This window comes from Psammomys obesus, unplaced genomic scaffold (assembly GCF_907164565.1).
Source record: "Psammomys obesus unplaced genomic scaffold, mPsaObe1.curated_primary_1811, whole genome shotgun sequence".
Lineage (NCBI taxonomy): Eukaryota > Metazoa > Chordata > Mammalia > Rodentia > Muridae > Psammomys > Psammomys obesus.
The window spans coordinates 5,852,563-5,875,892 of NW_026590767.1; the positions used below are offsets into that span (position 1 = coordinate 5,852,563).

The 23,330-nt window shown below is 49.5% G+C and overlaps 1 protein-coding gene across 2 annotated transcripts in view; it reads left to right on the forward strand.

Annotated features, from left to right (window-relative positions):
• The first annotated feature begins 6,011 nt into the window (after window positions 1–6,011).
• The window catches only part of Dock1 (dedicator of cytokinesis 1), a 488,224-nt gene continuing 470,905 nt past the window's right edge, over window positions 6,012–23,330 (forward strand). For both annotated transcript variants that reach the window (XM_055608813.1, XM_055608814.1), the window contains exon 1: window positions 6,012–6,148. In XM_055608813.1, coding sequence (XP_055464788.1) covers window positions 6,103–6,148 — 46 coding nt within the window. In that variant the 5' untranslated portion in view covers window positions 6,012–6,102. The remainder of the gene's footprint in view (window positions 6,149–23,330) is intronic.

Below are 23,330 nucleotides of genomic sequence, written 5' to 3' on the forward strand. Positions count from 1 at the left end.
TTGGGAGGAAAACGTTTGTTTGACTTACATTTTCACATCATGGGCCATTGTCTAAGGAAGTCAGGGCAGTAATTCCACCAGGCCAGCAACCTGGAGGCAGAAGCTGATGCAGAGGCCATGGAGAAGTGCTGCTTCCTGCTAAGCCTGCTTTCTTATTGAGCCCAGGACTACTCACAATCTGCTGGGCCCTCCAACAGCACCGGTTTTTCATCCCATTCTGCTTCCTGACTGAAGGCAAATGTGACCAGCTGCTCCAACCACCATCTAATGTGTCTTCCTCACCAATGGATGGACTATACCTGAAACCAGGTACCAAAACAAACCTTCCCTTCCCTAAATTGCTTTCGTCAGGCATTTTGTTACAGCAATGAAAAACAAACAAACAAACAAACAAACAAACAAAAAACAAACCCAATCCGCTTGGCTTCTCTGAAATTCCAAATCTGCCTCCACTGTGAGCATCAGGCTCCCAGAGTTCTCTGTCATGTTCTGCTCCCCAGAGCCTTCCTTCATATTTGTTTCTGAGGCCCCAAATTCTGAACCACTTACATCCGTGATCAGGAAACTACTTCTTCATCTGTACCCTTTCTGTGTGAATCTCTGCTCCTATGCCTTCATGAAATTTGCAGGAAGCAGAGAAGTCAGATAATATTGCCAGATTCAGATAGCTACCAAGGTCTTGGGCACAGCACTGGCTGACTCTGTGAATGAATGTAGCACATAGAAGAACCTTGAGGTCCCAGAGTTGGGCTAGCAACCTAGATCCAAGCTCCATCTGTTCCAGGCAGCTCTTCTTGCAATTGTCCCTGGCCCCTGTCAGAGCTCATTTCCTGTGTACAGGGAAGTTCAGCTTGATCTCTGTGTCTAGAGTTACGTCACACGGGCCCCCAGGGCACACCAGAGGCCTGTGTGCAGCATACTCTACTTAATAGCATATTTGTTCCGTGTGGCTGGTAAAAGTTTAATGCCAGGGAAAAGCCTTACTCACCTTTATGGACATGGCTAAGCAGGGCACCTGCTGGCCGAGGCACTGGCAGTCAACATGGCAGCGTTAGCCTGCTGATGTGTGGACACTCCCAGCCACTGCTCCTTAAACTTGGCTGGAACCCCATGCCTCTCCTCCCCGCACCTTGATCTCACTTCAGAAAAAGTTTCAAACGTACAGATAAGACAGAGAAATGAAACACGCACAGACCTTTCACCAGATATAAATAATTTACCCTCATTTTTCTCATGGAGGCCAGATCAGGACATCGTGTCTTCCTCTACTATTCAGAGTTATTATTTTGGGACAATGTTTCTTACTGAACCAGAAGCTTTCTGTTTTGTCCTGGGAAGACTGGCCAGGGAGCTATCTGGATCTGCCTCTCCCCAACCCTCCCCCGTGCTGTAGGCCAGTGCAGTCATGACTGGCTTTGAAAACAACAACAACAACAAAAAAACATTTTGATTCAAACTCAGTCCATCATGTTTGCATAATAAGGGCCCTTATCCACTGAGTCCATTTCCCCAGCCCTCTGACTGTCTTTTTATTATTATTATTATTATTATTATTATTATTATTATTATTAATTATTATTTCTCAGTTGCCCCTATTTCAGTAAACCGGAAGTTTCCTCAGTCATGCTTCTTCATGGCTGTGTGACTACAGTACACATCTGGTGCGATGTCCATACCTGCCACTGGGTCAGTGCTCCAGCAACCAGGTGCTTCTGCTGCAATACTGAGTCCCTCCCCTTTCAGCTGTCAGGCCATATGTGCCTAGGACTCCTTCTGCGCAGGCTCTTCATTTTCATTTTCTTGTCCATTTTCATCTGTTCTCTTCGAAGCACAGCCCCAATGACTTACAGGTCTGGTATCTCTGCCAGGATAAATTTTTGCTTTCTCTCCTGGGTTTGCATAGTAAAGGTGTTCCAAAGAAAAGAATTTGTATGTGGTGACCCATGTATAACCTTAGCACCTAGGAGGTGGAGGTTGTAGGAGCAGGAGTTTGAGGGCATCTTCAGTTGGCTGTACAGCTAATTTGAGGAGAGCTTTGTCTACAAGAAACTTGTCTCTCACACACAAAATTAATCCAGGGTGGCGTACACACACAACCCCAGCATTTGGGAGGTTGAGACGGGAGGATTCTGAGTTTTAAGCTAACCAGAGCACAGTTAATTTTTTTAATTTATTTTTTTTAATTTCAGTTTATTCACTTTGCATTACACCTATAGCTCCCTCCCTCCTCCCCTCCCAATTCCACCCTTCCCTTTCTCCACCTGTGCCCCTCCCCCAGTCCATTGATAGGGGAGGTTCTCCCCCCTTCCTTCTGATCCTAGTCTATCAGGTCTCATCAGGAGTGGCTGCATTGTCTTCTTCTGTGGCCTGGTAAGGCTGCTCCCCCCTCAGTGGGAGGTGATCAAAGAGCAAGCCAATCAGTTCATGTCAGAGACAGTCTCTGTTCCCATTACTATGGAACCCACTTGGACACTGAACTGCCATGGGCTACCTCTGTGCAGGGGTTCTAGGTTATCTCCATGAATGATCCTTGCGTGGAGTACCAGTCTCAGAAAAGACCCCCGTGCCCAGATTTTTTGGTTCTGTTCTCCTTGTGGAGCTCCTGTCCTCTCTAGGTCTTAATTTTTTTTTTTTTATTTAATCAAGACTTAAAGCTAATACTATAAATGTGATCACTGACTCTGTCATGCGTCTGCTAGTCTGCACTCCTGCTGATTGCTGGGGCTGGGCTACTGGGCTGTTTCTGGATGATATGCAGCCCTGGCTCACTACCCTGTGGTTACATTAGCTGACTATGATCTCCATTACTGATTTCAGGAGCTCTGGGCCTTGCAGCCAGTTGGCAGAGGTGTGATGCCTGGCAGGAGATCTGTGGCTATGAGTCAGGAGTTCAGAATGCCACTGCCACAATCCCAAGGCGTGTGGAACCAGAGAGTACCCAGCTCGTGTGGCCACAGCACAAGGAGACAGCGATATTTTGAGCCACAAGATGTGATTATTGCCTGTGATGACCAGTCTCTGAGGCTTTGAGGAATAGGGGCACATGCTAAGTCCTCAGCCACACTGTCTCAAGTGCACAGCCAAGGTCCACCTAGAGTTTTAAAACTCAGACTCCCAGGCCAGAGAAATGGTGAAGCGAAGTCAGGCTGCTTGCTGCCAAGCTCTTGACTTGAGTTTGCTATTTGGGAGCCACACAGTCAGGGGACAGAACTGACCACAACAATTTGTCTTCTGACCTCCACACATATTCTCTCGCAGATGCTCTGCCCCCAATAATAAAATAAAAATCTAATATATGTTTTAAGCCCTGACTTACACATTTATTAGTATGATGTTTTTTTTCCTTTACAAAAAATCCTGTGTCAGTCAAAATATGTGTGTTGTATGTATGCATTTGTATAGGTGTGTGCTCTTGCACACATAGGTATATGTGCACATGTGTGCTCGTGTAGGCTGAGTTTCACATCAGTGAAAGGACTTGCTAACTCATTTTATGCGGTCAGATCTTTCACTATACCTGGAGCTCAAAGGTTGGGCTAAGCTGCCTGGCCAATGAGATGCAGGGATCTGCCTGTTTCTGGCTCCCCATCTCTGGGGCTACAGGTGTTGGCTGATGTAGCTGCTGGGGTTCCAAGCTCAGATCCCCCTGCTTGCATAGCAATCACTTCATCCACGGAGCCATCTCCCCAGCCTCCTATACCAGCCATTTTTATCAGAGTGAAAATGTGTACCATGAGGTTATTGAACAATGGCTATGGAGAGAGGGAGGGATAGACAGGAGGCAGCAGGCAGCTGTCTGCTGTTGACTTGTAAAGCTACACACTCACTTGAGAGCCAGGGGATGACTTGTGGGCTTCATGTCAGCAGTCCTGGTTCATGAGCAGGGCTCTCAGGACCCTAAGGTTTAGCAACAAGAGGCCTGGGCAGAGGCAGCAGCAGAATGACTGCAAAGCTGTCGGAAGCAGGGCATGCTTTCAAGGATTGTTGGGTCCCAGGCCCCTGGTTGTTCTGCAGAACAAGCCATCTCTAGTCATTCGGAACCTTAAAACCAGAATTGAAATGAGGCCCAGAAGAGAATATGTGTGCTGCCGATCCATCTTCCTGGTTTTCTTCCCAGAGTTCCAGATTCCCAGGAAGACCTAGAAAGCCCTTCCCCCAGGAGCTTCTCTGTGTTACTTGTCTGCTTTTTAGCCTTAGGCCTCTCCCTTCCCTAAAGACCAGCACTCCTTCCCACCACAGGCCCTTTGCATATCCAGCCAGTCTCCCACATTACCTTGCTCACATCTGCTTATCCTTAGAGTCAAGGCATCCCACTTCTGGTTAGCACCTTCAGTTGCTCCTCCTTGGGAACTCTGAGTCCCCAGGCCACACCCACAAGGCCTGAGGTTTCTGACTGCTACAGACGGTTTTAAGTGCTTGCTAGAGACCATGTGTGAGGTGAGCTCAGGCTGCTTACCCTGTGGGACTGAAGTTCCTTATCAGTGAAAGGAGCCTGTGACTTTCTGTGAATCACGGGCTGGATTGTTAGAAATCTTAGCTGCACATTATTCTGAGTGGGGGAGGTTCCCTCTCACCTTCCCATCCAGAAGCCCCTAGCTATTTAAGCTGCATTCTGGATAGGATGACAAAAGTGGTCCAGGCCAGGGTGGCCCTGTCTACAGCAGGTAGTGGCCACCTGACCTTGCCAATTCTGAGTGAGCTGGCCCTTCCCTGCCTCTGACATTCAGTCTTTATACTCTGTAGCCTTCATCCTTTTAAACTTTCATTCTTCCCAGGCCACTGCATTTATTGTTGTTTCTAGGAGGCAAGAAAGAGAGGTCACGGATTAAAACATTCGATCCCTTTTACCCCTTCTAACGGACTGCTGTAGACCTCAGGGCCCATCCCACCTTACTTTTAACCTTTTCTGGGATTCCAGTGAAAACTTAACTCGGGGTGTGTCTGTGTCCAGGCCGTGAAGTTTTGCACTTGTGGCCTGGCACTGAGCGAGTCTGAGACTGGCCTCCCTCAGATTAGGGTTGCTAGGAGGCTGAGCTGCAGGTCTAAGCTTGGCCTGATTTCCTTTCTCTGCCAGCAGCTCTTCCCACTTCCTCTTTTTCTGCCCTTCAGCAGGCCTAAGTCCTACTGAACACCCCAAAGTTACTGCAAGCCCAGCTCCAGGCCCCTCGACAACCCAAAGGGAGCTCAGCTGTCAGGAAGCACCCGGGGTCTGCAAAGTCTTTTCCTAGGCTTCTCTTACCAGCGCTGATGACACTCTGTGCACCACCTCTTCCTTCAGCTACCAGGTGCATGCTCAGTGCGCTTAGCTGCTGGCGAAATAGGTGCGCACTTTGTCTTGGCTGAATGAACGAAGGCACCACGAACTCCTAGCTCTACTCCAGTGCTCTCCACCAGGACAGAACCTGGGTTTCGCATTTCACACCAGCGAGCTTGTGTGTGTGTGTGTGTGTGTGTGTGTGTGTGTGTGTGTGTGTGTTGTCTGACTCTACACTAACCCTCCATATTCCTGTTAGGGTCCAGGCCTGGAGGGCTGCAAGGACTCGGGGCCATGGCATGGTGCAGTGTTGGTTCAGGATGCCGGTGTGTGGTGTTCACCCGGGGTGTTTCCTGACAGCTGAGCTCCCTTTGGATGTCAAGGAGCCTGGATCTGGCATTGCAGCAACTTTGGGGCGTAGAGTGTGGGGGACATAATAAAGAGTGCTGGATGTGGCGTTGCAAAGAGGTTGCAGGGTGGGAGGTGAACGGTGCAGAGTAGCGATTGCGGGATGCTCGTTGCAGTGTGCAGGGCGTCCGTGGGTTCGGGACAGCGGCCCGGGTCCCCCAAGGGACGCGGCAAGCCCGGCCCAGTGCACCCGCGCCTGGGCGGGCTGCCGCGGGCCACCGTCCCGCCTCTCGCCGGCGCTCCAGGCCTTTCCCATCCGGCCCGCGACGCTCCGCCCGCCCCGTCCCACATGACACCGCCTCTGCCGCAAACTTTTTCCTCCCCATCCTGTCGCGGCAGGGAAGGAATGGAAGATGGCGGCCTAGGCGCAGAGTTTCCTGCCCGAGCAGCGGCGGCGGCAGCGGCAGCGGCGGCTCCAGGGGGCTGCGGCCCGCGCCACCATGACGCGCTGGGTCCCCACCAAGCGAGAGGAGAAGTACGGCGTGGGTGAGCAGCGCGCCGCCCCGCGCCCGCCCCGCGCGCAACTTCCCCGCCGCGGCGCCCAGCCTGTTGCCGCGCGGTGCGGAGCCCGGCCCTCCCCCGGCTAGAGCCCGCGCGGGGAACCTGGGGACCCTCCGGGGCCACTGTGCTCCTCATTCCCGCGCATTCTCATTGTCCTCGTCCCGTGTGGTCCGTCGCGCGCGGTTCTCTTGGGGTCATTGTTTGCGTGCGTTTTGGCTTCTTCGGGAAACTTCTTTTTGGCATCCGGGACTCCGGATGGATACTTTTCATTGTGCAGCGCTCGGATCTGAGAAGCTTCCCTTTCTCGCGTGGGGAGTGGCCGCGGCTTCGGGTCTGGGTCGGTGCCGCCTTTCCCGCCCTGAATGGTGGAGGGACACTCGGGCGCTCCCTTGTCCCTGGGTCCCTAGAAAGGGACCTCGAGGGCGGGGACCTGGTTTTGCCTCTTTGTTGCTTCCCGAGGGGGTGGAGGGAGTCGGGTTGCAAACTTAGGTTTGACTAAGTGCACATTCCAGGGAGCCTGGCTTTCCTCAGTGGCCAGGCTGTCTCTGGGCCCTGTGGACCCTGACTCCTCAAGCTAGCCCACATCAAATGTCAGCTCTGCGTAGGCCGCAGAGCTCGCTAGCGTTCCTGATCTCACTATTCTGTTTCCAGGCTCTTTCTTTCTTTTCCTAAGGAGCCTTTGACGTCCAGCCTCACCTGAGCAGACTCTCTCTGACTTGCAAGCAAGCATTTCGGGGATTTGCAAGCAAGCATTTAGGGAGCTTGCCGCCTTCCATCCTAAGGGCTGCCCTGGGGCACCTTCCCCGCAGCTGTCTGTTCCAGGCATGCCTTCAGCACCCTCTTGCAGGCCTAGTTCATGTCCCAGCCCGCTGACTTTGGAAGTTTCCTGGAGGCTCCGCTCTACAAGTCTGTGTCCTTCCTGTGAACTCCAGTTACTTATTTCTGTGGTGTGTCAGGGATGGTATGGTGTCCATGGGTGCAGGGCTGGGGAAGCCTAGGGCCCCCTACCCAAACTCTAGGCCCACACACAGTTTTGGAGGGCTTCTCTGCTTTGGGAACACTGGGGCTGAGCGCCCACCTGGCCCTGGGCAGACTTTGCTGAGCCCATGGCAGAGCTGGGTTTTCTGAGGGCGGATGGGGTGTGTAAGGAGCTAAAAAGCATGCTGTATACCTCCATCTGATGGGCCCTGTGTGGGGCGAAGGCTGTTAGAGCCCCCTCCGTCTGTGTCCCATTTGGGATGTGGAATCTACTTGAGAGGACTTCAGGGTGTGGCTGCAATGGGGTTCCCTCCTAGGGTTGTCCAGGTCTGCTCGAGGAAGAGCTAGAAGAGGACTAGGAGCAAGCAGAAACCAGCAGCAAGATGGCCAGGAAGGAGTGAGACAGGAGGGACGCTCCAAGCGAGTCCCCCTGTAGTGGAAAGTTGCTGCATTTCACCTTTGCAGCAGAAGTAATGGGAGCACTCTGGGTTTGAACCCTGACAGCAGTAGGTTCACGCTTATTGCCCCATTCTGGTGCAGCGGCCACCATGGGCTTTAGATGCTCTCTTTAGTGAGCCAGTTATTGTATAGGGATATCTACTTTGATTTTTGTGTATTTCCTTGAGACAGAGTTTCACTGTGTAGCCCTGGTTGGTCTGGTTTTATATTCACTGAGATCTACTTGTCTCTGCCTCCTGAGTGCTAGGTTTAAAGGCATGCTCCATCACACCTGGGGAGGCTCCCCCACCCTTTTTAAAAACAAAAACAACAACAACAACAACAACAAACTGGAAGGCAGTTTTATTGGCGTTTGAGAGAAAGAAGCAGGCAGGCTGCAGATCTCAGCAGCTATGGGGAGAAGGGTGGTAGATAGGACAGAAAACGGCTGGGAGGATAGAGGGGGTCTCAGTTCAAACCCAATTTGTAGTGCAGGGTGGTAGTGTGGCGGTTCCTACCTGTGAAGCCAGTGGTGCATGCTGGGGAGGTGAAGGCAGGAGGATCAGAAGTTGAATGTCATCCTGTGTAGCATAGTAAGTCCGAGGCCATCCTGGGCTGTGTGGGATCTTACCTCAAAAAGAAGAAAAAAAAAATCATATTTTTTAAGGGAAAGGCTAAGAAAACCTGCAGGCTTAGCAGTGGAAGCCCAGTGAGTTCCTTTGTTGGGTGTGGGGGCTTCACTTCAGAAAGAGAGAGGGAGGGGAGGATCCGGTGCCAGGGTGTGGGGTGGTGTGGGATGGTGGCAGCACCGCATTTTGCTGTAGTGTCCAGTTCCCATAGAGACCCAGATGCTGTCTTTAGTGAGCCTTTTGTAGTTCTGTAGTGTGGCTTTACCTGGAGAAGATGGGGGGACATTCCTATGGAAGGTCAGGAGTGCCTCCCTCCGGAGTGGAAAGCAAACAGCGCAGGAGCCTGTGACCTGCCCAGTTAGGTCACACACCTTCCAGGAGGCAATCTTGTATGTGACTTCTAACACTGTGTCTTTTGCTAATTCATTGATCTTAGAACTGTTTTGGGTACTTGTCAAAGGAGACCCCAACCATAAAGTTATTTTTGTTGCTACGTCATAACTGTTGTTTTACTACTGTTATGAATCATAATGTAAATAGATGATATGCAGGACCTAAAGGGGTCATGACTCACTGGTTGAGAACCGCTGGTCCAGGGGATGGTTTTGTCAATACATTCTGGCAAAAGTGTGAAAGACTGTCTTATGTAGGAGAAGGTAGGGCTCTGTTTCCCTTCACCAGGATGCAGCTGAGCTTGGGTGTAACAAGGCCAGAGAGGACACCTTGAAGATTAGAATCTCCATGGGGAGAATTTCTGTCAGAGTGGAGGGAAGTCAAGGATGGAGGCGTGGAGGCATCCCGAGCTCTCTTCATGTTGGACATTTTGAATTGGGAGGATCTTAGTGGCTCAAGGGGCAGATGCTTACTGGGAAGGATGTAATTTCTTATATGCAGGCTGATTGGCAGTTTCTCCATAAGGGAAAGTTCCTAAAGATCCCCCATACTGACCTCAGCCTTTTCTTTGGTAGCCTTAACAACAGGCCTGTGTTTCTCTCTTGAGGCTCTGGTGGGTGGACCCTGCTTCCACTCCAGCCACTTGGCCCATGAATGAATCACGAGGGAGAAGGAAAATGATCAAATGCCATCTCTTTTGGAAACATGAATCACAGCTCATTGTTCAGAAGAACTTGGGGACTCTTAGAAGCATTGTTTGTAAATGAGACACTCCAGTTATTTCTTTATTTTGGAAAATTGAGATGAGAGTAAAAATGGCTGATGTGTGGCTCCTCCCAGGGCAGGAAATGGGGGTTCCCGTGATTCATTTGGTGGGGCTGCTGCTTGTGAAGGCTGCCAGCTGGCTTTTTCTCCCTCTCTTGGGCTTGGTTTGGTGGGCCATGTTTAGGGACCTGTCTTATTTGTGCAGGCATAAACTTTGATTTAGCTGTCACACTAGGGGTTGGGTTAGCTGATCTTTTTCCTTCACTCCACATCTGTCAGGTCCTGTGTTCTGGAATGAATAAGGTTTGATGGACCCTCCTTCTCAGATTTAGCATGGGCTAGAGGCACACCTGGGGACAGCGTGTTAACAGTGGAAGGTGGAGTGAGGGCCGTAGAGGTAAGCACGCAGCCTCATTTCTCTACCCTGTAGATTGGGATATGCTAATAACGAAGAGAGGCTTTGCAGTGTGATTAAGCTCATGAAGTTTGGGAGGGGGTCAGATGGGCTCTGGGAGCTTGGCTGGCTGGTCTTGGCAGAGGGAGTGAGAAGAGAGACGTGTTGAATGGGAAGTCAGGTTCCAAAGCAGAGCAGGACTTGATGGGTTTTGCTGGGAGACATAGGGGCTCACTGGCAGGGACCAGACTGAGGCTCCAGGGAGCCAAAGGCTACCAGGCAGTGCAACCTCATAAAACTGTAGGGTTCTGCAAATACCCAAAACGAGTTTGGACATAGATTCCCCATGGAGTCTCCTGGTGGGAGCCCTGCTGGCCAGCCTCCTGTTTTGAGACCCAGGGCCACTGGGCCTCTGGCTGCAGAAGTGTGGAACCATGCACTTGGTAAAGTTAAGACCATCTAACTGGGGTAGTTTGTTATAACAATAGTAGAAAACCGGAGCAGATGGTGTGGACAGCAACTTGGGCTAGGATTCCCCTGTCCTTGAACTCTGTTAGGTGCAGGAAAGATAGTGAGCCCAGCATTCCTCACCCCCTTCGCTCTGCCCCTCCCCTACTTCCAGGTAGAGATCCCCAGTAGGGATAGGGCATTGGCAAGGTAGGCACCTTAAATTATTCCTGGCTCTTGCTCATACCATGACCCTGAGCCTTGATATTCCCATGTGCAGAGTGGGGCTGAGCCTGCTTACTTCAGAGTCTTGCAAGGATTCATTGAGGTGATGTGCTCAGAGCATGAGGGACATGTGCCGACTGCTCAGTGCAAGCAACTATTGTTTTATTTTTAAGAAAATTATTATATTTCTGTGCACGTGCAGGCACGTGTGCATGTGCACGCACACACACACACACACACACACACACACACACACACACACACAGGCCATGGTGGATATCATAGGATAGCTTGCAGGAGTTGGTTCTCTTCTTCCACTGTGTGGGTGCCAGGTATCAAACTCAGGTCATCATATTTAGTAGCTTTCCCCCTGAACCATCTTGCTGTCCTCTGCTTTTATTCATTCTTTAATAAGGAATAGCTTTAAGAAATGTAATGAGGAAGTGGGGCATAGTGGCACACGCCTTTGATCTCAGTGCTTGGGAGGCAGAGGCAGGCAGTTTCTGTGTGTTTGAGACCAGCCTGGTCTACACTCAGCCTGTCCTGAGTTCCGGGACAATGAGACGTACGTAGTGAGACCTAGTCTTGAAAAAGGTCAAAATGCCATAGAGAGAGAGAGAGAAAGAGAGAGAATGAATGATAAGGCAGAACACTCATAGTTTTTCTTCAAAAAGTGATTTTATTTTTTAGATTTTGAGACAAAATCTCACCAAATTGCCCAGGCTGGCCTACTTTGTGGTTCAGACAAGTGATTTCTTAAAATCCTGTTTGCTCAGTGTGTGAAACATGGAGTGTGTTTATGTTTGCATGGTATTTGCTTCAAATATTGAAACATCCAGAGAACCCTGGGAGGGCAGGGGGGAGAGGGGAGGTGGAGCTCCCTGTCATTACCTAGAGTGGTGGGCAGGCTGCCGCTTTGGATAAAATATTAGATTTGATCCTAAGCAAGAAAGAATGCACACATTTTCATTCACTAGAGGTGCAGAAAAACCAAATTAGGGCACAGATTATATTTCTCCAAATCCGATTTAACTTTGGAGCACAAATGTTTTAAATCTATTGTTATATCATTGTTCTAGAATATTACTTGTCAGGATTGTGTTAGGGTGTAGGGATCAGGGTCAGTTTGGTTCTGGGTGGCTCTCACTTCTGTGGCTTTAGGCAGTGAAGTCAGGGAACAGAGTAGGGTTGAGTTTTCTGGGTAGATTTGATGAAACACCAGTTTTTCAGTAGTACTTGAGCTTGGCCTCCCTCCCTTGTCCCTCCCTCACTTCTTCCTGCCCTCTTTCTCCTTTTCTTCTTCTCTTTCTCTTCCTCTTTTTTCCTCTCTTCCTCATTCTCCCTCCTGCCTCCTTCTTCCTCCTTCTCTCCCGCTCTCCCGGATCACTCTCTCCTTTTCTTCTTCTCTTTCTCTTTTTGCACTCTTCATAAAAGTTTGTATTTACAGGCAATATGGCCACATGCAGTCATAAATAACAACACAAAGGGATCATCTTTTATTTACTTTTTTGGTTTGCTTCAAGTTTGCCTCTCATCAGGCTGGTCACACAATCGCTGAACTATGGTCCCAACATTGATGCAGTCAGGCTACAGAGCATTTAGTGTTTCCAGGCCCCTCATGCTGTCCTTTAATAGCCACCTCTACCTTCATAGCACGCTACCCAAGTCCTGGCAACAGTTAGTCTCTCCTGAGGCTAGACTTCTGCATCTCAGATTGATTCCTACAATAGGCAGCCTCCAGTGGCTTTTCTGCTCAGTGGCTTTTTGGCCTCTGGACCACCAGATTGTTGTGCCTGTCCAGTTTGCTCCTACTGATGGCTGAAGAGTATTCTTTATGGCTCTGCTGCAGAAGGTTTGACTGTTATCTGTCAGGATATCTGATTTTTGGCTGTTACAGATAGAACTGATATAAACACTCATATGTAAAGATTTTTTTTGTGGACATAAATCTTAATTGCTTTTTGGTGTGTGTGTGTGCAGATGGGGGTTGGGGGGAGGGAGATAATGCAGGAATAATGCAGTTGCTGAGTCCTGTGGTAGCTGGATAATGAACTTTTTTTCCTTCCTATTTTGAGTGTGTGTGTGTGTGTGTGTGTGTGTGTGTGTGTGTGTTTGTGTGTGTATGGAGGCCAGAGGGTGCCTTTCTCTTTCACTCTCCACCTTATGTTTTGAGGCAGGGTCTCTTACTAGAACTGGAACTCATCATTTTGGCTATGCTGGCTGCTGAGCTATAGGGGTCCCCATTTTAGTCCCCCTTATTGGTGTATTTATACCTGTATACCACTGTGTTTGGCCTTTACATGGGTGCCAGAGCCCAAATTCAGGTCCTCATGCTTGTGGTGCAAACACTGAATCTCCTCTGCAATCCTGGAAGAACTGCCAGCCTTTACCGCACTGGCTGCACAGCCCCTGTCACCAGCTAAGCGCTTCTTCCTTTCTGTCCCTCCTCTCTTGGCTGTTGTCTCAGTTTGCCTGCTTTACCCAGGCAGACTGGGGCGGCAGTCTCAGTACGGCTGGAGTTTGTGTCTCCCCACGGTAGCCATGTTCTGATGTCTCAGTGTCATGTATGTGTGGAGGCCAGTCTGTAGCTAGCTGCCTGATGATGGAGGTTCTCCAGGGAGGGACAGCAGGAGCTGGGGCACTGAGCAGCTGAGAAGTCGTTCAGGGTGGGACCCTCAAGATGGCTCACTGACTAAAGGTACTTTCTGCTTGAGGACCTGAGTTTGATGCCCTGGACTTACATAGAGGAAGGAAAGAACTGCTGCAAGTTGCCCTCTGACCTCTGTGGATACCATGATACAAGTGCCCTTTCCCCAACTAAAATACAATAAATGTCAACAACAACAACAACAAAAAGACATATGAAAAAGGTAATACTTTATTTACCAACAACAAGGAGAGATATTGTTCCATGTTCTCAGGGCAGGGTAGTCCTTCAGTCTGCAGGGAGGGGGCCCTACAGTGCATGCGGCCAGCCTTGTAGGGTCAACCTTGTTAAACCGTGCTGTGGATAACTCATCCACACTATAATTTTCCCAACTCTTTCAGTGTGCTGAGAAAGGCCTTAGGAGACCTGCCCCTGTCTGCTTTCTGTTGCTGTGCTAAAGCAACTTGGGGAGGAAGGGGTTTATTTACTTTACAGGTCACAGGCCATCACCCCGGGAGCTGAGGCAGGAAGAGAAGCAGAGACAGGCTTGCTTCACCTGGCTTGCTCAGCTGCTTTTCTTACACAGCCCAGCTACCTAGGGCCGGCGTTGCCCACAGAGGTCTGGGCCCTCTCATGTCAACCAGCAATTAAGAAAGTGCTCCTTGGGTCTGCCCACAGGCCAATATGATGGATATAGTTCCTCAGTTGAGAGTCTTTCTAGGCATGTGTAAGTTTGTGTCAAGCTGAGAAACCCTAACCAGCAAAGAGGAGTTGCTCATCAGAGTTGGCTCTTAGCCTTTCACTGGTTGTTGTCAACAGCCTCATGGGGTTGATGGGGGTATGCCCACCACCATCACCTGCACCCCCATGCACACAGCTTCCAAATGAGACCTTGACATCCCCAAGGTGGAGATGCCACATGCTGCTGGGGCCAGCCTGTCAGCCTCTGCCACCTCCTTTCCACTTCCCTCAGAAGTGGGGAGGGTGCCAGTTGATGTGAGGTTCTTAGGAGCTAATGTTGTGTGAGGCAGTTTGGAACTGTGGTGATACAAAGACTGAAAACACTGTCGTGCTTTTGCGCATACTAACATGCTGGGAAGCCCTGGGGACTGTCACTTAGATCCATGTGCACAGTATGTATTTTAGTTTACTGGGGCTGCTATGACAAAGTGCCCGAGTCTGGATGCTTTAAATGGCAGATATGTATTTCAGCGGTGTTCTTGAGCCAGAATTCTTAGGTGGGCCTATCATGGAGTGTTTTGTGTTTTTTTTTTTTTTTTTTTTTTTTTTTTCCTGAGACCTGTCCGCTTGCCTTGCAGACTGTCATCTTTACCCCATCTCCAGCAGATATGAGTGCCCTAAGCTCCTCCCTTTATAATGAATGACAATAGACCTGTTGGATTGGGGCTTCTCTGGAAAGCCTTATTTTAGCTGAGCCACACCATGAATGACCTCGCTTCCCACACAGTTCCATCCTGGGGCTCTGTGGTGGTTCACTCAAGTGAGAATGTCCCCAAATGCATGTGCACATGTGCGTTTGAATGCTTGTGCCCCAGACAGTGGTGCTGTTTGGGGAGGCTTAGGAGTTGTGGCCATGGTGGATGAAGTACATCCCCAGAGCTGGGCTTTGAGAAGAGAAGGCTTCACCCTACTTTTGTTTTCTCTCTGCTTCTTCTTTGTGATTGAAGATGTGAGCTTGTCTCTGCAGCTGCCGTGGCTGCCTGCTCCCATGCCTGCCACCCTGCCATTTGGTGATGGACTCTGTTCTCTCTGTAATCATATAAAAGCCCAGATAACTCTTCTTTCTATAAATCGCCTTGGCCATAGTGTTTTATCACAGCAGCAGAAAAGTGACTAACATAGGTTCAAAACTGAGGTTGTAACTTCAGCTTTCAGACTTGGGGGCTCACAACCCAGCCCACAGCAGCGTCCCTGTGATTCAGCTGAGTTTCCCTTGTCTTCATGGCACTTGTTTTGTTTTGTTCTTTCCTGTAAGGTGGAAGGTGCCTAGAGGGGTGTGGCAGATGAAGTGTAGGGCTTCTGTCCTTAGGTCAACCTGGAAGTCAGCAGTAAAGTTGGCACCGGACCGATACGCTCAGGCAGTTTTAGACCTGAATGTGAACTCCATTTGGTGCTGTTGTTCTTTTACATCTCGTTGGGTCTGGGTGCTCACACACCCTGCTTGGATTCATTTCTGGGTTCTCAGGAGGTGTGTTTTTGTGGCAGGAGCCTCGTGTCCAGGTGCAGTGTGCTTCCTGAATCCTAGCTCTGCAGCCGATGGCAGGAACAGCCTTTGGTGCTGCTGCCCTCCAGGGCTGCGCACTGCCTGGTTGCCCGAACAGCTCTGCAGGCTGCAGTGGGAGGCAAACTCACAAGGCTCTCAGTGGTCCAGCACCACTAAATCATAGGGAGGCTAAAGGGGCAGGCAAAGGGCTGGTCTTGGGAAAAATAAATGACTTCAGCTTGGTGATCATTTTGAAGCCATGCTGGGCTCTTGACCCACCAAGTCGCCACAGCTGCACAAAAGAGGGAATCTGGGTGCTTGCACACAGGCACTCACTGACTTCAACAGGCAGGTGGTCCCTCCTAGATGGACAAGGCAGCTTGTTAATTTTCTTTTGTGGGTGCCCATGGCACCTTAGCATGTGCTGATGACATCAAAAGGTCTCAGTTTCCGAGGCACAGAGAGCCCTGTTGTGGATTTCTTTCTTTATTTGTTAGTTGTGTTTTAAGAGAAGGTTTTAGTCTGTAGCCTGCTGGCCTAGATCTCACTGTGCAGCCTAGTCTGACCTCAAACTCACTAAGTAGCTCAGGATGGATGCCCTTGAACTCCTGATCCTCAGACCTTCACCTCCTGAGTGCTGGGATTACAGGTGTGAGTCACCAAGCCTGTCTTTGTTTTGTTTTTGTCATTGTTTTATAGCTTTGACAGCTTCTCTCACAGGAGTGAGAAAAGAAGCAGAGTGAGCTTAAGATATAGTATTACGGAGATCAGGTGAGTGCCAGAGTTCTTGCTGGTTCCCAGGGGACCGTGAAAGTACAGGGTATAGGTGCAGCTTGAGTGTGTCATTGTTCTATGTCATGTGTCACTGAAAGTGTCCTTCAGCCTCTACTAGGTGCTGTTTAAAGCTGTGATTTGCCATTACCTTGGGAGTGACACCCACAATTCATGTGCCACCCTGAGTGATTTGTTTAACCGAGTCACATTAGATAAGTTTGTAGGGAAAGGTAGCAGTCACGATTTACTTCCTTTCTGCCTTTGGCTGCTAGCTGCTCGCACACACAGTTCTGCTCCTTTTTTTTTTTTTTTTTTCTTTTTTGAGCTAGGGTCTCACTATGCAACCCTGGCTAGCCTAGAACTCAATACATAGACCAGGATGGCCTCAAAATCACAGGGATCCCCCTGCCGCTGGCTCTACAGGGCTGTTTGCGGGCTTCGTACAATTAACATTTGCTTTACGTTGGTGTCCTTCAGGTGGCTCACAGCGCTCTGTCAGGCACACAACAGGTAGGTGGAGAAGCATGCGCCCGGAAGCTGGTCATCCCTTCCACCAGCTCCTGTTGACACTTATTTTCTATTGATCGGAAAGTGGATTGGGATGGGCCCTTTAGCATCTCGGACCATGACTACGAGCTGCATCTCTTTATTTCTGAAACTCAATGGCAAACAGTTGTTTGCATTCCCTAGACACGGGAAGAGTTGCAGCTGGGACCTGGGGCCATCTATGGCGCCTGTGGGTTTCAAGCAGTTCCTAAGGTGCTGAGTTGAGGAAACAAACTGCTAAACATCTTTTTTTTATCGACCCTGCATCTTCCGAGTGTGCCCTGGAGAGAGCATACACACACACACCTCATCATCTGTCTGTGGCTGTGGACTTGTTTGGGTCTCAGTGGGCAGAGCACTGAAACTGGTGTGGGAGATTGGCCTGCTTTTCTAAGTATTGGTTTTGCCTCGTTATTTCCTGGCATCTGTATTCTGAAGTAACTCTTATGCTTGTGCTGGAGTGTGTATCAGAAAAGGCCGTCAAGTCTCCTTGGTGAAAACCTTGAAATAGTGTTAGATGGGCATGCCGTGAGGTGGGGCACAGAGCACTGTGCTGGGAGCTCAGGACTGTGTGGTCAGCCCTTGGAGCCTCAGTACGTCACCTAGAGACAGGGCCATAGGAGCACCTGTGCCCCTCCCCCATGCCTGGAGCTTTCAGGAGGAAGTACACTGCCTCCCCCCATCATGTCAACTCCCTAGAAAACATGCCATTTTGGACAATTATTCTAAATCAGAAAATGGCATTGTGAGCTTACTTTCCCTAGTGTTTTAGTATTTCATTTTATTTACCACTAGTCGATTTCTAGTTTCTGTTTGCTGTTCTGAGGAGGTGCATATTCTGTATAGCTCACCTTGGCTGATGGGCCTGGGTGTGAGAACTGTGCTGATAGAAAGAAAACAATGCTTTCAGTAGCTACTTCCCTTTTTCTCTCCTTCCTCCCCTCCGTCCTCCCTTTCTTCTCTCCTTCCTCCTCTCCTCTCCCTTCCTCCCTACACTCCTCCCTGTCTTCCTTCCCTTTTCTCACTTTTCCCTTCCTCTTTCTCCTACCCTCCTCACCTTCTTCCTCCCTTTTCTCCTCCTTTTCTTTCTCCCCTCCGTTATACTCTCCTCCCCTTTCTCCTCCTTACACTCATCTCCATCCTTCTTCTGTCTTCTCACTTACCCATTCTCCCCTCTCATCACTATCTTTTCCTGATCCTTCCCTTCTCTTCTTCCTCCCTGTTTTCTTCCTCCTCATTCTTCTGTTCTTCTCCCTTCACTACCTCCTTTTTTTCTGGCTTCTTTTCATTCTTTTCCTTTTCCCTTTCTCTCTCATCTCTCTCCCTCCTTCCTTCCTTCCTTCCCTTCTTTCCTTCCTTCCTTCCTTCCTTCCTCCCTCTCTCCCTCCCTCCCTTCCCTCACTTTCTGTCTCAGCTCTGTTTGGCACTGGTGATCCAGAGATGTCATTCTGGGTCCCCAATTCTAGCACAGTTCCCTATCTGAACCCATCAAAGCCAGTGTTGTGTAACGTTGTGTCAGGAACTGGATTGTCATGCTGTGTGTAGACAGGTACTAACTGGCAGGTAGCTCTTGTACGTTCCAGACCCCACCCTGCACAGTTCTGGGTGACATCCAGGAATCTTGTTGAGTATGTAGATCCAGTGGCCATGGGGTGTGGACATGTTTGATGTAGAGACCCTGCTCTACTCAGGTTGAGGTTCCGCCACTGGATGAATTCTCACTGGGTTCTAGAGCTTTGGGGTGTGTGGGAGGCCAATAAAGAACCGTAGGTGTTACCTGTTTCGTGGTGGCACCCACAGTCTTTCCTTTGTTCCTGAGATCTGATGAGAAAGTCTCAGACTCTGGGTGGCTGCTTCGCCTTGAAACGCTGTGGAATGCTCTTTGTGGCTTTCTTGGCCTCCTTTCCTGTACCTTTCCTGGTGCTTGGTGGGGGCTGGGTTATAGCCCCACGTGCCCCTCTCCTTGGCTTGGCACATTTGTGCCTGATTGTGCTCAGCTACCAGCACTGTAGGTGTTGTCATGCCCCTGACTGCTCTCCTTCCTCTGAGCCAGGCTGTGGGGATAGCTGTGGGGAAGGTCGAGGACCCATTGTGGATGATTCTGAGTCCCCAGGACCTAGCTCCCTGAGGGGACTAGAGACAGGATGGGAGTCAGCCGGTGTGTCTCCCTGTGGTCTTGCAGCTTCATTTCCTTTACCAGAATCCCCTCAGGCAGAGTCTGGGGGATGGAGCTCTGTGGCTGGCTCATCATCTTCATAGTCAGGCCAGGATCCAGCTGCCCCACCCGAAGAGGAGAGACCCAGCTCTTCCAGGTCTACCCACACAGGCAGCCCCACACAGCCTGTGCTACCTGCAGGATAGAGCAAAGAAGAAACTTCTGCTGGTAGGCCCCACAGCCTGGCTCTTCTACCCTACTCCTCCAGCGTGTCCCCTCAGCTTCCCTGTTGTGCACCCCTTGTGCTGAGTGTGAATAACTGAACTTTCTACCTCAGGGAAATACTCTGGGGCCGTGGGAACTAACTCATGCCAAACAGGGTTCTCAGCCTGTGCAGTCCTGACTCCCTAGGCTGGGTGGGTCAGTTTTTTGTCGTAGGAGTTATCTTGAGCCTTGTAGGGTGCTCTGTAGTAGAACTTTCCATCCCTGGGCAGGAAACTCCCCCAAATGTCTCAGACATTGCAAGTGTTTGCCTTGGGCGAGAGGTCCAAACTCATGAGAGCTCCAATTTGTTTGCTGCTGCTGCTGCTGTTCCTCCTGCTCCTGTTGCTCTTACTGGCAGAAAAATGTCTTGCATGCACACCTCCCACTGTGTTCTAGTTACTTCTGTCTCTGTGATGGACACTAAGACCAAAAGCAAGTTTGGGAGGAAAAGGTTTATGTCATCTTACATTTCAGGTCAAAGTTCATCACCGAGGGAAGTCAGTGCAGGAACTAGAGGCAGGAACCTGGAGACAGGAACCGAAGCAGAGATAGTGAAGGAGTGCAGCTCACTGGCTTGCTCATCAACCTTTCTTTACAGTTCAGGCCCACCAGTCCAGGGACGGCACTGTCCACAGTGGGCTGAGTCCTGCATCAGACCAGTTACTAAGAAAATGCTCCAAAGATATGTCCACACTTTGTGCATGCTGTCACAACCCCTCTGAGTTCATACATGCAGCAGTGTCTGGAAGATAATGTTTCATCCACAGCCGCTAGCTCTTACACCTTTCCTGGCACCATTTCAAAGTGGTAGTGGAGTGTGTGTGTGTGTGTGTGTGTGTGTGTGTGTGTGTAGTGTGTTATGTGTTCCTTTTAGGGCTGAATATTTTGCAGTCTCTTGTTCAGTGCTCTGTGGCTAGTAGCTAGTTGTGGGTCTCTGTTAATCATTATCTGCTGCAAGTAGAAGTTCCTTATTTAAAAAAGATTTATTTTTGTTATTTTTAATTATATGTATATGTGTGTATGAGTGAGTGTGTATGTGTGTGTATGTGTATAGATGGGGATGGTATATGCACATGTGTGCAGGTACTAAGCGCATGGGATTTCTCCAGAGCAGAGTCACAGACAGTTGTGAGCTGCCTGTTGTGGATGCTGGGAACTGAACTCAGGTCCTCCGCAAGAGTGCTGTGTGCTCCTAATTGCTGAGCCATTCCTCCAGCCCCTAAATGTTTTGTTTTTAAATCCCGCTTGTTTTTATGCATGCAAGTGCATGTGTGCCACTGTGGGCTGTGTGGAGGTCAGAGGGCAGCTTATGGTAATTGGTTCTTTTCCACCATGTCAGTGCCAAGAAACAAACCCAGGTCTTGGGAACATTGCCTTTACCCGCTCAGCTATCCTACCTATATGAGTTTTCTGGATGTCAGGCCTCTGATGATGTGCGGATGATCTGGACACCAAACAGCTGAAGTGGGGGAGCCTAGAAACTCCTCCTCATAGTTTGTTTTATTGAGAGAGACTCTCACCGTGCAGGTCTGGATGATCTGGGACTCACGATGTAGACTGGCTGTCCTGGAGAGCACTGGAATCTGTTGGCTTCTGCTTCCTGAGTGCTGGGATTAAAGGTGTGTGCCACCTCGGGGTTTTATTTGTAGAAATAAAAGCACTTTCCAAGCCTCCCCCCCAAAAAAAATAACTTATTTTCTTTAAATAATTGACTTTACCAGGGGCAAATAATGATTTAGCAGGAGGAAAATGTGGTTATTTTTCTTCCAAATTGCCTCACTTCTATTAACTTAGCATGATTTATTTCAAATCCTCCCTGTCTTGTGTGTTTGGTTGCCCATTTCTCAAAGGTTTGAGGCATGTTGGGTTGTTCAGCCCTCATGCTAGGCCACTGCAAACCCTTGGGCCGTTCTTGGGGGCAAGGGGACTGCTTTGAGAACTAGCCTGGTGAGGCTACAGAGATGGAGGACCTGGGGTCAGAGCAGTTTCAGGGACTACCTCTCACAGGAAGGAGAAGGCTTGGCCTGTGAGCCTCAAGCTGCCTTCTGGTGTCTCTACCCACAGGCTCAGCGGTCACCTAGCCGACGTAGCTCTGAGGAGGTTAGTGTCCTGTTGCCTGAAAAGCCATAGTGCATCTTCACAGGCTTCTTCTGCTGTCTGGATATGTTCTTTGTTTCCCCGTCTTGGTTTCGTAGGCTCACCCCTGTCTTCCTACCCAGCTTGCTGAAGGGAGGCCTCCCCTATGTTGCTCTCCACAGTACAACAACATACTTCTTCTGTTCCAATCCTTATGTCCCGTGTCCAGGGTTGAGTAGATCCTTTTCTCTGTTCCCAGTGTGTGCTGTGGTCCATGCATGTAGGTGAAGGGACAGATTTCATCTCAACAGCCCTGAGGCTGGAGGTGTGTGTGTGTGTGTGTGTGTGTGTGTGTGTGTGTGTGTGTGTGTGTATGTGTATGAGTATGTGTATAAGTTACATGGTTTATGTTGCTGTTTCCAGACTGGTGTTGGGACTAGCCTAGCAGATGACTGTGACAGTGACCTCAAAGCTCCCTCCCCTCTTCTGTGTCTTGGCTGTTTGAATGAGTGAGGATATGGGTGGGTGGGGGAGCCATCTTTACAGCTCAGGTATTCGCTAGGTAAATTGGGGCCATTACTTGCACTTTGGTGATTTATATGGGCTTAGAATTTTTCCCACTGTTTATTGATACAAGGTTACTTTTCAAGTCTCTTTTGAAGATAAAAGACAGTTCTCCATCTAGTAATCGCTTAGAGAAGAGGGTAAAAGGAAGGTGAATGTAGAAGGGTGGTGGCACTTGAGTCTTGGCTTCAGCCCCAGATTGTGGTGGCTGCAGCAAATCTCTGGTCTCTGGTGAGCTGTCAGTGAAGGCTCTGCCTCTAGCTTTTCCTGCCCCCAAATGCGATAAAAAGACAGGTATCAAAGGAGAGAAACAACTCCAAAGTGCTTTGCAGGTACTAAACATTAAACAACTACAAGAAACATTTAGCAGCCTGTGTTCAAACCGAGATGGGACGCTCCTCCTGTCCAGTTCCCTTGATAAGTATGCCAGACTTTCCATACCAAGAGATAGGATCCAGGGTGCCTGGGGGCACTGATACAGTAATTGACGAATGATACTGCAGGAAAATGTTATCTCTATTAAAAACAGTTTGCCAGTCAGCCGGGCGAGGCAGCACACACCTTTAATCCTTTAATCCCAGCACTTGGGAGGCAGAGGCAGCTGGATCTTTGTGAGTTTGAGGCCAGCCTGGTCTATAAAGCAAGTCCAGGTCAGCCAAGGCTGTACAGAGAAACCCTGTCTGAAAAAAAACAAAATGAACAAACAAAAACCAGCTTGTCAGTTACAAAAAAAAAATTATATATAGAAGTACTATAGGAACTAATGATCCCACTTCCCCCACAGGCATGTTTCCCATAGAAATAATGACAGCTTAAAATGTTGATAGTTGTACTGCTCTTAGTACTCAGGAGTGGACATGAACAGCCAAAGTGTCCACCTTTGATGAGTGGATAGTACAGTGAAATGCTACTGAGTCATGAAGAGGAATGAAGTTCCCTTTCATGGCACAGTATGGATGAACTTTGCTCACATTATGCTAAGGGACCACAGCTGGTCACAGGTGAACTTATATTGCAGGATTCTGCTGATCTAAGTTATCTACAACAGGCAAATCCATAGGCACAGAGAGCAGTTTAGTGGTCGTCTGGGCCTAGAGGAGGGGGAAGCGATTGCTTAACAGTCCTTTTCCTCTTACAGGAATGAAGATATTTTGGAAGTAGGTGGAGGTGAGGGAGGCTCACAATATTGTAAACTTCTGATTAGTAACCTCCCCTGAGCTTCCTCTCTCCTTTTAATAGACTCAACCCAGGGAATGATGCCACCCACAGTGGGCAGGTCTTCCCATACCAGTTAAAGCATTCAAGATAATCCCCCACAGGCAAGGCCTGAGGCCAGTCACCCAGGTGATTCCAGATTTTTTTCACTGACAGTTAACACATCACAATCCCTCTATTGGCAGCCTCCCCAAGAGTTGTCTTTCTTCAGCCTCTTTGATCACCTCCCCCTGAGGGGGTGGGTGGGCAGCCTTACCAGGCCACAGAGGAAGACTATGCAGACAGTTCTGATGAGAACTGATAGGCTAGGGTCAGAGGGAAGGGGAGGAGGACCTCCCCTATCAGTGAACTGGGGGAGGGGCATGGGAGGAAAAGAGGGAGGGAAGGCAGGATTGGGAGGGGACAAGGGATGGGATGAGGAAGGGGGCTACAG